At 39.5% G+C, this 19034-nt stretch overlaps 1 protein-coding gene across 1 annotated transcript in view; it reads left to right on the top strand.

Annotated features, from left to right (window-relative positions):
* The window catches only part of USP32 (ubiquitin specific peptidase 32), a 212666-nt gene that overhangs the window by 110976 nt on the left and 82656 nt on the right, over positions 1–19034 (top strand). The window contains exons 4-5 of the mRNA XM_005892310.3: positions 1681–1799; positions 5797–5956. Coding sequence (XP_005892372.1) covers positions 1681–1799; positions 5797–5956 — 279 coding nt within the window. The remainder of the gene's footprint in view (positions 1–1680; positions 1800–5796; positions 5957–19034) is intronic.

Here is a 19034-nt window from a genome sequence, read left to right as displayed (position 1 = left end):
TCACTGACCCAATGAACCTAAGTTTGAGTAAACTCCAGGAGATAGTAAAGGACAGGGAAGCCTGGCTTGCTACAGTCCACAGTGTCACAAAGAGTTGGATTCAACAATGAACAACAAATTTGTGTTGTTTTTTAGTTGCTGAGTTGTGATCCACATAGTCAAAGGCTTTAGTGTAGTCATTGAAGCAGAAGTACATATTTTTCTGGAATTCCCTTGCTTTCTCCATGATCCAGCAAATGTTGGCAATTTGATCTCTGATTGCTCTGCCTTTTCTAAACCTAGCGTGTACATCTGGAAATTCTTGGTTCACGTACTGCTGAAGCCCAACTTGAAGGATTTGAGCATTACCTTGCTAGAGTGTGATATGAGCACAATTGTACAGGAGAAGTCCAAAATTAAGATATTAGGAGAGTTTTGTTCTCTCTGAAATCTACAGGGAAGAATCCTTCCTTTTTCCTGACTTCTGGTGGTAGCCCTCAATGCTTGGTATTCCTTGACTTGCCAGTTGCTTCCCTCCAATCTCTCACTATCTCATCTCATGGTTTCTTTCCAGTGTTTCTGTCTTCTGTTCTTATAATCAGTCATATTGAATTAGGACCCAACCTAATAACCTCATCTTAATTTGATTTTATCTGCAGAGACCCTTTTTCAAATAAAGTCACATTCATGAGTACTGGGGTTAAGACTTCCAACATTTTTTTTGAGGGGGGAGATATAATTTAATCCATAACAGATGGTCAGAGCCTTCCAGCAAATATTCCCCCCTAACAGAATCAGCCACGGCATGTGGGTGGGCAGGCAAGGAACCCAGTGGGCCTTCAGAGGAATAGAATGTCTCTTCTTTCTATCACCTATGTTTCCAAATAAATTCAAATTCTCAGGTACTTGGAGATTAGGATTTCAGCATATCTTTTGGGCGGACGCAGTTCAACCCTTAACAGCAGTATTTCAAACATAATATGTACTTCTACCCAACTTTATTATTTCTTACCATTGTGTCATATTTGTCCCAGATCTTGGTTTTTTTTTTTTTTTTTTTTTTACAAAATTAAAGATCATGGCCAAGCCAAATAAATGGTATACTATACAGATTTTTCAGTTTGCTTTTTGTACTGAAGATTATTGATATTTACCATGTTGGAACCCTAGTTCCTTTATTTTAATTGCTTTATAGTATTTCATTGTGTGTGTGTCTCAGGTTACCTATTTTTTTTGTTGGTAGACATTTATCTTTTTCCCCCCACCTAAATTTCGCTATTATAAAGATTGCTTCGGTGTATGTTGTACCTCATGCTGATATGTATGAGAGTTTTTCACAAGTGGAGGTGGAGTTGCCTAGGAACTGAACTTCTAGCATAAATCTTCATCTTTACATTTTGGCAAGGTACTCTCCAAGGTGTTACAGTAATAGATATTCATTAACAGTATATAAGAGTTCCAGTTTATCCTAGTTTATTGCTAACACTTTGTATTGTCACACTTAAACAGTTTTTGCAAGTTTGGTATGTGAAAAGATACCACATTGCTGTTGTAATTAGCGTTGGTTTTTTTTTAAGGGATAAACTGTATATTTATAAAATGCTCGGTCACTCAATAATTGTTACCTTTCTCTTTCCTCCCTACATCCACCAGGGTACTTTTAATCTATGTTAAAATTAATTCATTATTTCTTTTTCCTAGACATTTTTAGTCTTTTTGCAAGTGAATCCGGGAGCTATGTTATACGGGAAGAAATGGAAAGAATGCTTCATGTGGTGGATGGCAAAGTCCCAGATACACTCAGGAAGTGTTTCTCAGAGGTACATTTAAAGATTTACATTGCATCCCTGTGGACAGAGTATTAAATCTTAGTTGTATGAGTTTAGCTGTGATGAATAGATGTTTATGTGCAGCATATTCTTGACATTTTTGTATTTAATGGTTGAAGTTTTTTAACAATTTGTGTGCTAGACTCAAAGGTCCATGACACTGCTGCTGTGTTTGTGAATCTGAAAATTCCCAGTTCTACTGTAAAGGCAACTATCTCTACTTATGGTAGATGAAACATACTCCCCCACTCTCACACCAGCACGCACACACACACTCACAGGCGATCCTGCAGACACCTGAGCATTGCTTAAGTTGTGGTGCTCTTCATTGCTTTTCGTCATGAGCACGTAGAAATAGGTCATTGGCCTTGAGCTGTAGGTGACCTCTGTGATCCATCAATGCCTATTTTATCATAAATGCATTTTATAATTTATTTTTTAATTGGTTTGCATAGTGAAATATTTGGGTTTTAAAAATTGGTCATTTTCCTGTTTTCATAAATAATATATTTTCATTGTAAAAAACCTTTAACAACAGAAAATGTATATCTTTTAACAGAGAAAATTTTTCTTTAATTTCTTTTCAGAGGTGTGCTTACATGGGAAGTCCCAAGAGGTGGCAAAATAAAGCTCTTCTACAAGTTTTTGATCCTTTCCTGCAGCACTCAGTGCTGTGTAATTTCTTGTGGCCATTTGATCCACTTCCATTTCACAGATATGAGAGTCTTTCACTGCTGTTGGTTTTATTCAGAGTTTTTATTCAGTTAGTTTAGTCACCTTCCTACCTATATAAGCACTGATTATTAATACTCCAGGCATCTGCATATATCTGGTTCTAATATCTATTTGGACTCTGGCTTTAGCTTTTCATCACTCTGGCTTTAAGTTTCCCCTGTGTTAATAGCACCTGGAGATTTCCCTTTCTTGCTTTTCAGCTTGGCTAAGTAGTTTTTGGTAGTAGTTATGGTGTTACATTTTATTCAGCAGTTCTACATGTTTGGTGCTAAAAGGATTGTCTTCCTGCATTTTTGGTTGTCTTATTGACTGGAAGTTGCTGTGATAGTATTTCAGTACCTTAAGACAAACTAGATCATGTTTTTTGTTTTTCCTCTCTAAAATTTGCTGGCCAAATTTTATTAGGAAAAAAAAAGAGTTATCTAATCTTTGCAAGCCTGATAAATTGGATTTTTCACAGAAATATCAAGTGGTTTGCTTATCTTAGGGGAGAATGTATATTTTTTTCATTTTAATAAGGTTTATACAGACATTCCTGTTTTATAGACAGGGATTTAATTTGGTTAGCCACCCAGTTCTCTTAAAATTTAGGCACAATAGCAGGTACATATACTAAGATAATAATTAGTGCTGTACAGAAAAATTAAGTAGACCACAGGAGATAGGTGGTGATAGGGAGGTGATATCTAGGTGTAGGTATTTTGTTATGGGATGGTTAGGAACAGCTTATAAGAGAAAGGGACATTAGAACAAAGAATTTTAAGGAAATGAGTATGGTAGTAAATGGCTAGGGAAGTCTTATATGAAGAACAAGGTCTTTGGAAGAGAGGAGATCAAAGAAATGAGAGGCCAAGGTTTGGGGATACTCATGTATATAGCTATTTACATCATTAGGTACTTATGGTTGTTTAAAGAAAAAAAAGACTGTGAATGGGCTAATTTTACCTAATTCAACTATTTGATGTATTTACCTACATAATTTTTGAGTAAGGTATGTGATGTGATACACACTCTTGCTTCTTGAGTTACTATGTTTCCAGTAACTTGAGATGAAGGAAATCCACATAGGAGTTACATTGATTTTTTTCTTATTGAATTTTTTTGGTTGTTGATTCTCATGGTGGGAATTCGTACTTTATATTGCTCTTCAAAGATGTATCAATTTCAGAAGTTTGTTTTTCATTGCCATTTATAGTACTGGAAGGTTTTTTCTAGACTGCTGTTGTGATAGTTTATAAAAGATTTCCATTTTGCTTCCTTATTTAGAGCCATGACTCAAGAACATAGAAAGTCATGTTTGACAGATGGGATTTTAGTACTGCCAGTTATATGGAGTGATCCTAATGGGCAAGCAGATTAGAGAGGTCGCTTTGTATTTCACTGAGTTGCCAGGCAGTATATATAGTGTGTGATTCAGGCACAGAGGCTTTGGAGCCTGGACTGCTTGGGTTCAGTTCTCTCTCTGCCACTGTATAACCTTGAACATACAGCTTTCAGAGCTTCAGTTTTCTCGTGTGTAAAATGGGGATAATAGTATCTCCTATTATTGCTTGAGGATTAAATGAGTATAAAAATACTTAGAATTGTGCTTAGGGCATTGTAAATACACATTAAATATTAACTGTATGTGAAGTTGTTAGAAGCACCTATTATCATAGGCAGTTTTTTCTTAGTGGTACATGAAGGTGCGTCTTATAATAACATCTTAGCTTCATAAAACCGTTAAAACCACCATGTTCACTGGATATAAGATGCTTTTGATTAATAAGATGTGCTTTTATGTATTACTATAAAGAACAAAAAAACTACCAGTTACAATTAAAGGGTATTATTGATTTTAAGACTTATCCCAATGTCAAAGATGTTAACGTGTAAAAATGTGCCTCAGCTTGTGGAATTTATACTGCAAACCCTCTTTGTAGACCAAATGTGGGTAGAGAAAGAAAATGGATCTGATCCTCTAAACATGCAGCGATGTCCTCATGTCCCTGCAGCAAGTCTGAGTGCCATAGTCCTCCATTTAGAAAGCTAAGACTTCCAGTGTTGTCTTATTTATTTGTTTATTGGCTGCGCTGGGTATTCATTGCTGTGTGTGGACTGAATTGCCTCCAGTGAGGGCTCTCCTTTGTTGTGCTTCATCAGTTTCTCGCTGTGGTGGAACACAGATTCTCGGCCCACGGGCTTCAGTAGTTGCAGCACGCAGGCTCAGTAGTTGTGGCCCATGGGCTTAGTTGCTCCTCGGCAGGTGGGATCTTAGTTCGCTAACCAGGGATCCAACCTGTGTCCCCTGCATTGGCAGGTGTATTCTTAACTGCTGGACCACCAGGGAAGTCCCTCCAATGTTGTCTTGATTGCTTGAATTGTACTGTTAAATATTCTGAAACCATGAAGCTAAGCATATTACTGTACTTAATAGGATGCTACTAACAATATAGAAATTATTTCTACCGTAACTCTTTTAGGTTATAAGTTACTTGTATCACTTAATAGCTCCATCAGGATTATAGCTACTAGGCTCCTGAGTGTCGTTCTTCATTGTATTTCTATGTGGGTTGCTTCTGCCTTTTTCTCATAGAAATATCTGGCCCATACTCTTGTCTTCCAGTCAAAGAGATTGACTTGCACGGCCATATGATGTTTTTTCTCAGCCCGGAAACTTTTTTTCTCTGCAGATTTAGCAAGACAAGTACTTGGAAAGAAAGCAAAGAAATAGAAACCGCCTTGCTTCTTTTTTGTATTTTAGTTGACTTGTGAATGTACGTTTTCAGTGATGACTTTTGGAAGGGGACTCCTGGATAGTTTTTAATTTGCCAATGAAATTTAAAAGATTATTCATATTCCATACACATTGATTAAAATGTGCTAATTCTAACCAATGGAAGTGTTGAAGCAGGATAAAGCAAATGAAAAATGGCTTTTATTAAGTATTGAAAGAAATGCAGTTTACACTGATTGCAAGATGTACCTTAGCAAATAAAATGTGACTTAGTGGAAGTTCACTGCTTTAATGAATTGATAAAATAATTTGCAATTAGCATATAGGTTTTATGCAAATAAAAGTTCTGAAATAGTTACATTTGAAAAGTTTTTTTTCCAAATACATATATAGCCTATAATGATATTTAGATTATTCTTCCTTTATAGATAGTAGAAGGGAGTAAACGTCAATTAAATGCAAATTTTAAATTGTGTAAGTTCCAAGTAAGGTACCTTAAAGTTTAACTAAACCTGTGTTTTCTTGTTTTAATTTTAGGGTGAAAAGGTAAACTATGAAAAGTTTAGAAATTGGCTTCTTCTAAACAAAGATGCTTTTACCTTCTCTCGTTGGCTACTGTCTGGAGGTGTATATGTGACCCTCACTGATGATAGTGATACTCCCACTTTCTACCAAACTCTGGCTGGAGTCACACATTGTAAGTAATGGCATTTTATTGTGCTCTGTTCACTTTTTAACACAATTGCCTGGTAATAAGAGAATATGCCTATTATCAGTGTGGCTTTTTTTTTCTTCCAAAGTGTAATAACGTGGAATGCTGGAGGCTTGAGTACATAACTGAAAAAGATAAACTTTTTTTGTCTACTCACTGAATACTTTCGTACTCCAAATGCGTAAATTTTTTCCCCTCACACCAAGCAATTCTCCAGTGCTCTATGGACACCAACCGCGTGTCCTACACTTCAGTTCAGTTCTGACACTGTCTGCTGGGATTAGCGCAGACCCACCCCACAGGTTTAGGTCTCGGTCCCAAAAGACTGCCCCTCTGCCCTCCCTGCTTCAGATGCCAAGTCCAGATGGTGACCTGTGCTTCTGACTGACCACCTATAAATGAGACTTCGCATGACCCTCTCCTTGGGTTTGGTAATTTACTAGAACTTCAGGAAACATTTACCTTTACTGATTTATTATATAATAAAAGCTGTATTAAAGGAGACAGATGAACAGCTGGGTGAACAGATACGTAGGACAGAATCTGGAAGGGTCCCAAACCCAGGAGCTTCTGTCCACATGGAGCTGTGTTGCCCCCTTCTTGGCATGTAGATGTGTCTAAGTGCTCTCCAGACCCTGTGCTTTGGGATTTTTGTGCAGGCTTTGTTACATAAGCATTATCAGTTATTAACTGTATTTCTAAATCTTTTCTTCTTTCCAGAGAATGGGGGGTTGGGGGATGGGGTTGAAAGTTCCAAGTTTCTTGTATGGCTTGGTCTTTCTAGTGACCAGCCCCTTTCCAGGAACCTACCGAGAGTTACTTCAGGCATCAGAACAAAAGATTCCTGTCACCCAGAAAATTCTGAGGATTTAGGAGCTCTTCATCAGACATTCCTGTCACTCAGGAAATTAAAGAAATGTCCTCAAAGAGAAAATGTTAGCAAGAACTGGGATCAATATCACTTATTTCACAGCAGCCCTCTACTAATTGTTCTTAACCAAACTATATTAGTTCCTAGGGCTGCTGTAACAAATTAACACAATCCATAAACTGAAAATACAGAAATCTACTCTCTTACAGTTCTGGAAGCTGAAACCAAAGTGTTAATAGAGCCATATTCCCTCTGAAGATCCCAGGGAAGCATCTTTCCTTGCCTCTCCCAGCTTCTTGTGAACCCAGGCTTTGCTTGACTTGTGGCAGCATAATTCTAGTTTCTGCCTCTGTTTTCATATAGCCTTCTGTGTGTGTGTGTGTGTCCTCTCCCCTTCTTTTAAAGACACCACTCATTGGATTTAGGGCCCCGTCTAAGTTTAGGATGATTTTAACTCTAGAACCCTAATTCGTTACACCTGCAAAGACCCTATTTCCAAGTGAGATCACATTCTGTGATTCCAGGTGATAATGAACTTTTGAGGGACGCTGTTTAGTCCACCACAGCACAGGCCTAAATGTTAACTTCTACTGTTCTTTTCTGTGGTTACAGAATGGACGTACTCTGGGCTTTTGCTTATGCTGCTTAACACCAGAAGGAATGCCTTTCCCTTTTATTCTCCCTGCAAACGCTAGTCATCCTTGAAGATTTAAGTCACATGCTGCTTGCTTTCCATGAAATGTTTTCTTGCCTTCCTGTGAGAAATCATCTGTCCTTCCTCTGAACTCTCATAACACTTTCTTTTGTATTCTTCTTGGATGAACTTACCACTTTCATCTTTGTATTATAATTATTTATAATATTTTATTTATTTGTACATGTCATTTCTCTTAAATCATAGAGAGTCTGTATTATTCTTTTATTCACTCTCAGTGTCAAGCCTTAAATAAGTATTTGTTGACCGAGTAGAGGACCTTGGGTATCAAGCACTGTTTGTATTTATTTTTTCTTGTAATTTATGAGTTGGCTACTAATTATTCACCAGCTGCTTTCCCTCTCATTTTTATTCCATTGTTACCAAAAATTCTGACACATAAATCCTGGCATGAATAGGCAGTTAATTTGATGCTCCTACTTTTTCAGCACTACCATCTTTATTTTGAGAGGAAAGCCTTTTTTAAAAAATAGTTTTGTATAAAAAATTAGGAAATCTTTTTATACTTTAAGCTCTATCATTGTCAGTCATATGGATGTTCTGCCGAACTCTTGCTTTCATTTGTAATTGTATGGTAAATTATTTTTCTATTATTGGCTAAGGGTGTGATTACTTTCCTTGAGTGACTCACGTTATAGAAAAAATTGTTCTGGCACTTAATAAAATGGTAAACAAGACTTTTTAAAAATCATTTATTTTTGGTTGCTCTGCATCTTTGTTGCTGTGCTCAGGCTTTCTCTGGTTGCAGCGTGTGGGCTCTAGGGCTCTCGGGCTCCAGCAGTTGTAGAGCACGGTCTTAGTTGCTCAGCATGTGGAATCTTCCCGAACCAGGGATGGAACCCGGGTCCCCTGGATTGGCAGGCGAATTCTTATCCACTGTACCACCAGGGAAGTCCCATAAACAAAACTTTACTTCACGACTTTTACTTTTGCAATAGTGGAGAGAGATTGGTCTTACCTCCAAATATTATAAGGAAAGCAACTTACAGCCAAGGAGCAAGGTGAGGTGATCAGTGGAAGGAAAATTACTAAGAGAAATCATCAAGGGTAGGGGAATTCTTACTAAAAGCCGGCCAAAGACTTATTCATTAAATATGGGGTATGAGGAACTTGATCAGGTATCAAAGATAGGGGATGATACAGCAGGATTCTTTGCTAAGATTCAGCTGGGCAAGCCAAAGACAGAATAAGGGGCCAACTTCTGAGCCTAGTAGAAAAGAGGGCTCAAAGGAGTGGGACTAAATTTTAGTCAAGGTGAGAGTCTCTGTCAGCTGCTTCAAGTTGAATTAGTTCTGACATACTTTGCAAACGCAAATGCTGCTTCATTTCAGTTCAGTTCAGTTCAGTCGCTCAGTCATGTCCGACTCTTTGCAACTCCATGAATCGCAGCACACCAAGCCTCCCTGTCCATCACCAACTCCTGGAGTTTACCCAGACTCATGTCCATCGAGTCGGTGATGCCATCCAGCCATCTCATCCTTTGTGTCCCCTTCTCCTCCTGCCCCCAATCCCTCCAAAAAACAGGGTCTTTTCCAATGAGTCAACTCTTTGCATGAGGTGGCCAAAGTATTAGAGTTTCAGCTTCAGCATCAGTCCTTCCAATGAACACCCAGGACTGATCTCCTTTAGAATGGACTGGTTGGATTTCCTTGCAGTCCAAGGGACTCTCAAGAGTCTTCTCCAACACCACAGTTCAAAAGCATCAGTTCTTCGGCACTCAGCTTTCTTCACAGTCCAACTCTCACATCCATACATGACCACTGGAAAAACCATAGCCTTTGTTGGCAAAGTAATGTCTCTACTTTTTAATATGCTATCTAGGTTGGTCATAATTTTCCTTCCAAGGAGTAAGCGTCTTTTAATTTCATGGTTGCAGTCACCATCTGCAGTGATTTTGGAGCCCCCCAAAATAAAGTCTGACACTGTTTGCACTGTTTCCCCATCTATTTCCCATGAAATGATGGGACCAGATGCCATGATCTTCGTTTTCTGAATGTTGAGCTTTAAACCGAGTTTTTCTCTCTCCTCTTTCACTTCCATCAAGAGGCTTTTTAATTCCTCTTCACTTTCTGCCATAAGGGGGGTGTCATCTGCATATCTGAGGTTACTGATATTTCTCCTGGCAATCTTGATTCCAGCTTGTGCTTCTTCCAGTCCAGTGTTTCTCATGATGTACTCTGCATATAAGTTAAATAAGCTGCTTATTGTTTATTTTTCAAAGCACTGTATCAAAGATTACAGGCTTGTGTAAATTTAATCAGTCAAAATAATTATCAAAATATTAAAAATGTTATCCCATTATATGGCTCCATTTTAATTTGAAAATGATCTTTTCAGTTTAATTTTTTATCAGTTGGGAAGATTTTGAGATTTTTAATGGTATCTAAAAGTACCTGCAAGGAGATCCAACCAGTCCATCCTAAAGGAGATCAGTCCTGGGTGTTCACTGGAAGGACTGATGCTGAAGCTGAAACTCCAATACTTAGGCCACCTCATGCAAAGAGTTGACTCATTGGAAAAGACCCTGACACTGGGAGGGATTGCAGACAGAAGGAGAAGGGGACAACAGAGGGTGAGATGGCTGGATGGCATCACTGACTCGATGGACATGAGTTTGAGTGAACTCCGAGAATTGGTGATGGACAGGGAGGCCTGGCATGCTGTGATTCATGGGGTCGCAAAGAGTCGGACACGACTGAGCAACTGAACTGAACTGACTGAAAAGTACATGACCTTTGTCTTGTTAAAAAATATTTTATCTTAATTTTATGCATTGTTTCATCTGAAATAATGACCTAATTTCTAAACTGAGTGGCTTTCTCCTAGGCTCATTGCACCTACTAATATCTCTGCAGCATTTTAGCACTATTGACAGTGTTCTTGAAATTCTCTTCTCCCTTGATTTTGAAACATTGTAGTTTTAAGTTATTTCTCATTGATCAGCCTTTAGTTCTGTTCTATTCTTAACTGGCGTGCATGCTTTTGCTTCACTACAGCCATTTCTTTTGCTTCATTTATCCTTCATGTCTTTGCAGATGATACCTAGATGAAGTTTACTGATCTTGAGGTATCAAACAATATATTCATTTTATTAAATGCCTCCTGGATATATATTGTAACATCTTAATTTCATATATAACACCTTTCCTTACTTTAGTCCATTTGTAGATCAAAAAAAGCAAACATCCTATTCTTCCTCCTATGATTTTTTTTACTCTCTTTTTTTAAATTGAAGTATAGTTTTTGCTTTTGTTGTTTAGTTGCCAAATTGTGTCCAACTCTTTCTGTGACCCCATGGACTGTAGCCTGCCAGACTCCTCTGTCCATGGAATTCTTCAGGCAAGAATACTGGAGTGGGGAGCCATTCCCTTCTCCAGGGGATCTTCCCGACCCAGGGACTGAGCTGGGTTTCCTGCATTAAAGACAGATTCTTTACTGTCTGAGCCACCAGGGAAGCCCTTAAATCTTTATAGCTAGGCTCAAACACATTTTTATTAATCAAAATAGGAAACATTACAGTCAACTTATTTTTACCAACGAGAAATAAGTTTGTTTATACCTCTAGTATAAAATCCTTGCTTCAGGATTCGATGAACTCTTGGAAAGCATTTTCTGGATCCTGCTGGTTGTGAAAGCATTTTCACTGCAAAACAAGTTGTTGAGATACTTGAAGAAGTGGTAGTCAGTTGGCTAAACATCAGGTGCATGTGGCAGAAGAGGCAAAACTTAGTAGTCCAGTTCGTTCACCTTCTGAATTACTGGTTGTATGATAGGCGGTCAAGTGTTGTTGTGGAGAACAGTCGGGCTCTTTCTGTTGACCAAAGCTGGCTGCAGGCACTGCAGTTTTAGGTGCATCTCATCCATCTGCTGAGTATGCTGCTGCTAAGTCTCTTCAGTCGTGTCCGACTCTGTGCATCCCCATAGACGGCAGCCCACCAGGCTCTCCCGTCCCTGGGATTCTCCAGGCAAGAACACTGGAGTGGCTTGCCATTTCCTTCTCCAGTGCATGGAAGTGAAAAGTCAAAGTGAAGTCGCTCAGTCGTGTCTGACTCTCTGCGACCCCATGGACTGCAGCCCACCAGGCAAGATTCAGAATGCTGTGGTGGAGCAGACTGATTTCAGACATGCATAGCAGTAAATGGCAGCTTAACAGTAAGCAGCAGCAAGCAATAGCTGGAAGCAAGGTCTTAATTTCCCAGACTGGAGTCCTAACCACTGGACCATAGGGGTCAGCAGTGAAGGCTAGAGTCCCTTCCTAGTCCTTGCCTGACTAGTTAAAAACGAATTCAGGCAAGGAGGCAGAAAATAAAGAGTAAAGTAAGAAGTTTTTGTCTTCCTTCAGGCCAGTTATCTTGCTTTGTTCCCCTCCCCGCTAATTTGTATCAGGACTCTCCTCTGGGGTGCACATGCACCCCTTTAGCCAAGATGAATCTTGAAGCAAAGACTTCAGGGAGGAGCAAGACTCACTGTGGCCTGGAATTATCCTCTGACTTTTGACCCCAAGGAGCCTTTGTGGAAATATATAGTGTCTCCCTTATCCTAAAAAGGGAGAAGCGGAGATCCTTCAATCGTTTACTCAGAAAGTGTTTTGCCTCTGTCCTTGCCATAATTATTTCCTCTCCATAATTATATTTCTTCAAGATGTTTACAAGAGAAAAAGACTGGCTGTTTACCTTGTTTCTGTTGTTACTTCCATTTCAGAGGGCAATTGTAAATTCCTCAGCTGGAGCCCACATAGCTCTTGTCTCAGGAAATGCTGACAGGGGGCCAGCTGTTGTAAATGTCCAGCTTGGAACCCATCTGTCTCCTATCTCAAGATGGGCAGCAGACCACCAAACAGTGACCATGACCTTTTTTTAATGCAAGTTTGGCTTTGAAAAGTGCTTTGGAGCTTCTTCTCCGTCCAGCCACTGAGCTGGTCATCACCAGTTTTTGTAGAAAATCCACTTTTCGTCACCGGTCACAATCCAATTGAGAAATGGTTCATTTTTGTTGAGTGGCATAAGAGAAGACAATATTTCAGAATGACAGTTTTTTTGATTTGCTGTCAGTTAATGAGGCACTCACTCAGCAAGCTTTTTCACCTTTCCAATTTGTTTCAAATGCCAAACGAGTGTAGAGTGGTCGACAGTGAGTTCTTCAGCAACTTCTTGGGTAGTTGTAAGAGGATCAGGTTTGATGTTTGCTCTCAATTGGTCATTGTCAACTTCCGATGGCCGGCCACTATGCTCCTCATCTTCAAGGCTCTCGTCTCATTTGCAAAACTTATTAAACCACCACTGCACTGTATGGAAGTATTTCTTTGGAGGGAATGATGCTAAAGCTGAAACTCCAGTACTTTGACCACCTCATGCGAAGAGTTGACTCGTTGGAAAAGACTCTCATGCTGGGATGGATTGGGGGCAGGAGGAGAAGTGGACGACAGAGGATGAGATGGCTGGATGGCATCACTGACTCGATGGACGTGAGTTTGAGTGAACTCTGGGAGTTGGTGATGGACAGGGAGGCCTGGCGTGCTGCGATTCATGGGGTCGCAAAGAGTCGGACATGACTGAGTGACTGAACTGAACTGCACTGTATGGTCGTTAGCAGTTCCTGGGCCAAATGGATTGTTGACATTGCGAGTTGTTTCCACTGCTTTAGGACCCATTTTGAACTGGAATAACAAAATTGCTTGAATTTGCTTTTTGTCTAACATATCCCTAGTCTAAAATAAATATAAAATACACATCAAGTAGTAAGTCATTAGCAAAAAAAAAAAATAAAGTGAGAAATGTGTATTAAAATGCTGTGTAACATAACCACATTTATTTAAGGATGTATTCCAGCATCAAATGGCAAATTTCACCAATGCAAAAACTGGAATTACATTTGCACCAACCTAATAATTCTAGTAATCCAATTTGAAGTTACCTTTGACTTTTCTTTATCAAGCTTCATATTAAATCCTATCAGTCTTAACTCAACCATATTTCTTGCATCTTTCTTTGCCACTGTCATCATTACGATAGTTTTTCTTACTTATCTGACCTGACTGTGGTTTGATAATAGGGGTAATCAAAGACACATTTCTGTTTTTGTTTACTTAGTTTGCATAAAAGCAAAAACAAACCATTCTTACTTCCCTGCTTTGAAACCTTTGAGAAATCTTCACATTCTTAGTTTATCATTCTTATTCTCATTTCTCCTCACTTATGTTCTCAGCTTCAACTGAAGAGCACTGGTCAGTATTCCATGACCGTACCATGAACTTTCATGGCTACCCTCTCTACCGTCACTCCTAATATTCCTTCATGTAAGAATACATTCCATCTTTCAGTTCCTGACAGGTAAAATGCTTTGTCATCAATCCTAACTCAAATGTCATAACCCTTTTGTCATGCCTTCTCCATTTTTCTGCAGTTGGAATTAATCACTTTTTCTCTTTGCATTCCTGCACACTTTACTTTTGAATTAAAGTATTTAAGATGCTTTTTGCCTTACTGTAAAGTCAGTTGAAAATGGCTTTGTTTTTCAACAGAAGTTACAAGTCTCTTGAGGACAAGGCTTGTATTCTATTCATCTTTGGGTTTTTCTTAGTTCAGTAATCTATAATGCATGTTGTTGGACTGAACTGTGTTGGAAAATTTTCAACAACCAAAAGTCTGCATTCTGAGTATTGATTTAAACATTTGAATTCCCCAGGGGAGAGCAGGAGGACTATGTTGTTTTAGGATTGTAGGACTAAACCTACAGGAGGGAGAAGGACCAAGATAAATCATCATGTTTGAATAGAGTTTAACAACTTCATAGTATGTAAGTGTTCATATAAAGACCTACCATATTTTTAGAGTGAAAATGAATTGTATGTGTCAATTTAAAGAACTGCTTAAGATTGCAAAATAGTTGTTCTTAGATCTTCCCTTTAAAACTTTTGGTTAGAAAAATTATGTGAGCTACGGAAAATTGGTTAGCAGTAACTTGAGGCGCACAGAGATCAGTCTACTTTAAATATTATAGGGAAAAAGAAGATATGTGTGTACATATAACTGATTCACTTGGCTGTACAGTAGAAACTAACTGAACATTGTAAAGCAACCATACTCCAATAAATATTAATTTAAAAAATAAATGTCAAAAAAAAAAACCCCAAACACTACATGGAATAAGCTGTCTGAACTAATTATTTTATCTCCTTCTATAATGTACCTGTTGGTTTCCTTGGTGGCTATAGAAGTAAATTGGCAGTGTGTGGTAAAAACCTGAAGAAATAACTTATGCTTTTAATTTTCTCGCTTATTTATAATATTTTTAATTGCTGACCTCTTAGCTGAATTTTGTTGTGTCCTTATTTCTTGTAAGAAGGATATACCAAAATAATCAACTGTTCAACCACTATTTTGTAGTTAATGGCCTTTATCTTGAGCATTAGAATTATTTGAAGAGGGTGTTAAAAATGCAGGTTACTGGTTCTGTCTTCAAAGATTTTTTATCTGTGGGCCGTAGGGCTCTGTACTTTTAACTCTGGGTAATTCTGATATGGATGGATCATGAACTGCATTTTGGGAAATAATTTGTTATCGTTGTTCAGTCACTCAGTTGTGTCCAACTATTTGCAACCCCATGGACTACAGCCTCCTAGAGCTTGCTCAAACTCATGTCTATTGAATCAGTGATCTCATCCAATCATCTTGTCCTCTTTCGTCCCCTTCTCCTGCCTTCAATCTCTCCCAGCATCAGGGTCTTTTCCAGTGAGTCGGTTCTTTGCCTCAGGTCGCCAAAGTATTGGAGCTTCAGCTTCAGTCTCAGTTCTTCTAATGAATATTCAGGGTTGATTTCCTTTAGGATGGACTGGTTTGACCTCCTTGCTGTCCAAGGGACTCTCAAGAGTCTTCTACAGCACCACAGTTCAAAAGCATCAGTTCTTTGGCATGCTCAGCCTTCTTTATGGTCCAACTCTCACATTCATTCATACATGACTACTGGAAAAACTGTAGCTTTGACTATATGGACCTTTGTTGGCAAAGTAACGTCTCTGCTTTTTAACATGCCGTCTAGGTTTGTCATTGCTTTTCGTCCAAGGCGCAGTGAAAGTGAAAGTCGCTCAGTTGTGTCTGACTCTTTGTGACCCATGCACAGTCCATGGAATTCTCTAGGCCAGAATACTGGAGTGGGTAGCCTTTCACCTCTCCAGAGGATCTTCCCAACCCAGGGATTGAACCCAGGTCTTCCACATTGCAGGTGGATTCTTTCCCAGCTGAGCCACAAGGGAAACCCAAGAATCCTGGAGAGGGTAGCCTATCCCTTCCTCCAGTGGATCTTCCCAACACAGGAATTGAACTGGGGTCTCCTGCACTGCAGGTGGATTGTTTACCAACTAAGCTATCAGGGAAGCCATAATACTGGAGTGAGTAGCCATTCCCTTCTCCAGGGGATCTTCCCAGCCCAGGAATCAAACCCAGGTCTCCTGCATTGCAGGCAGATTCTTTACCAGCTGAGCCACAGGGAAGCCCTTCAAAGAGCAAGTGTCTTTTAATTTCAGAGCTGCAGTCACCATCTGCAATGATTTTGGAGTCCAGAAGAAGTCATCACTGTTGCCTTTGTTTTCCCATCTATTTGCTGTGGAGTGCTGGGACCAGATGCCATGATCTTAACTTCTTACTTTGTCTATGGAAAACAGGGGTAATGATACAACTTACATCATAGATTTGTGGTAAGGAGGGCAGGGAAGGAAAAGTATTATCCTGTACTCATCTTGGGTTCATTGGGTGGGGCCCTTTCAATTAGACTAACAAAAGACAGAAAACAAGAGAAAAACATAAGCTTACTTATTACTTACTAAGTTACTTACGCACTGGAACATTTAGTGATGAATAACTCACAGGGGTGGTTAGAGCTTGAGCTTACATAGCATCTTAGCAAAGAACGGTAATTTGTGAAGTGACAAAGGAAAAGAACTTTGAGCTGCTAGGAGTGGCACATTGTGGGAAAACAAATACATAGAGAAACTATTGCCTGATGTATGTGTGTTAGTCACTCAGACGTGTTCAACTCTTTGCGACCCCATGGTCTGTCCATGGAATTCTCTAGGCAAGAATACTGGAATGGGTTGCCATTTCCTTTTCCAGAAGATCTTCCTGACTCAGGGATCAAACCTGGGTTTCCTGCATTCCTGGGAATCCTGCTAATTCTTTACTGTCTGAGCTACTGGAGAAGACTTTGGTTGATTTGGCTGGTTAATAAGATTTGTTATGTAGATTCTTTCTTCTGGTGCCATCTCCAGGTTGATAAGGATCTAGAGTTTTCTCTGGTGATTAACATCTATCCTTCCTGGTAGAAAAGTTATTATTGTTCAGTTGCTCAGTTATATCTGACTCCTTGCAACCCCATGGACTGCACACTCCAGGCTTACCTGTCTGTCCTTGACCATCTCCTGGAGCTTGCTCAAACTCATGTCCATTGAGTTGGTGATGCCATCCAGACATCTTGTCCTCTGTCGTCCCCTTCTCCTCCTGCCTTTGATCTTTCCCAGCATCAGGGTCTTTTATAATGAGTCAGTTCTTCGTATCAGGTGGCCAAAGTATTGGTGCTGAAGCTCCAATATTCAGGGTTAATTTCCTTTAGGATGGACTGGTTTGATCTCCTTGCAGTCCAGGAACTCTCAAGAGTCTTCTTCAGCACCACAGTTCAAAAAGATTGATTATTCAGTGCTCAACCTTCTTTATCTTATAACTGTCACATCCATACATGACTACTGGAAAAACCATAGCTTTCACTATACGGATCTTTGTTGGCAAAGTAATATCTCTGCTTTTAATACACTTTCTAGGTTTGTCATAGCTTTTCTTCCAAGGGGCAAGCGTCTTTTAATTTCATGGCTGCACTCACCATCTGCAGTGATTTTGGAGGCCAAGAAAGTAAAGTCTGTCACTGTTTTCATTGTTTCCCCATCTGTTTGCCATGAAGTAATGGCACTGGATGTCATGGTCTTAGTTTTTTCAATGTTAAGTTTTAAGCCAGCTTTTTTACTCTCCTCTTTCTTTTTTTTTTTTTTTTTTTTTAGTTTCTTTTTTTATTTTATAAATTTATTTATTTTAATTGGAGGTTAATTACTTTACAATATTGTATTGGTTTTGCCATACATAAATCCGCCACGGGTGTACACGTGTTCCCCATCCTGAACCCCCTTCCCACCTCCTTCCCCATACCATCCCTCCGGGTCGTCCCAGTGCACCAGCCTCAAGCATCCAGTATCATGCATCGAATGTGGACTGCGATTCGTTTCATATATGGTATTATACATGTTTCAATGCCATTCTCCCAAATCATCCCACCCTCTCCCTCTCCCACGGAGTCCAAAAGACTGTTCTATACATCTGTGTCTCTTTTGCTGTCTCGCATACAAGGTTATTGTTACCATCTTTCTAAATTCCATATATATGCGTTAGTATACTGTATTGGTGTTTTTCTTTCTGGCTTACTTCACTCTGTATAATAGGCTCCAGTTTCATCCACCTCATTAGAACTGATTCAAATGTATTCTTTTTAATGGCTGAGTAATAACTCCATTGTATATATGTACCACAGCTTTCTTATCCATTCATCTGCTAATGGACATCTAGGTTCCTTCCATGTCCTGGCTATTATAAACAGTGCTTCGATGAACACTGGGGTACACGTGTCTCTTTCGATTCTGGTTTCCTTGGTGTGTATGCCCAGCAGTGGGATTGCTGGGTCAAAATCCCATGGACAGAGGAGCCTGGTAGGCTGCAGTCCATGGGGTCGCTAAGAGTAGGGCACGACTGAGCGACTTCACTTTCACTTTTCACTTTCATGCATTGGAGAAGGAAATGGCAACCCACTCCAGTGTTCTTGCCTGGAGAATCCCAGGGACAGAGGAGCCTAGTGGGCTACTGTCTGTGGGGTCGTCCAGAGTCGGACACGACTGAAGCGACTTAGCAGCAGCAAGGCAGTTCTATTTCCAGTTTTTTAAGGAATCTCCACACTGTTCTCCATAGTGGCTGTATTAGTTTGCATTCCCACCAATAGTGTAAGAGGGTTCCCTTTTCTCCACACCCTCTCCAGCATTTATTGCTTGTAGACTTTTGGATCGCAGTCATTCTGACTGGCGTGAAATGGTACCTCATTGGGTTTTGATTTGCATTTCTCTGATAATGAGTGATGCTGAGCATCTTTTCATGTGTTTGTTAGCCATCTGTATGTCTTCTTTGAGAAATCTCTGTTTAGTTCTTTGGCCCATTTTTTGATTGGGCCGTTTGTTTTTCTGTAATTGAGCTGCAGGAGTTGCTTGTATATTTTTGAGGTTTGCTGTTTGTCAGTTGCTTCATTTGCTATTATTTTCTCCCATTCTGAAGGCTGTCTTTTCATCTTGCTTATAGTTTCCTTTGTTGTGCAGAAGTTTTTCATTTTAATTAGGTCCCATTTGTTTATTTTTGCTTTTATTTCCAATATTCTGGGAGGTGGGTCATAGAGGATCC

The sequence above is a fragment of the Bos mutus genome, chromosome 19 (genome assembly GCF_027580195.1).
Source record: "Bos mutus isolate GX-2022 chromosome 19, NWIPB_WYAK_1.1, whole genome shotgun sequence".
NCBI classification, from domain to species: domain Eukaryota; kingdom Metazoa; phylum Chordata; class Mammalia; order Artiodactyla; family Bovidae; genus Bos; species Bos mutus.
Note: the sequence above shows the minus strand (reverse complement) of the source record. Positions and strands in the feature narration are given on the sequence as shown.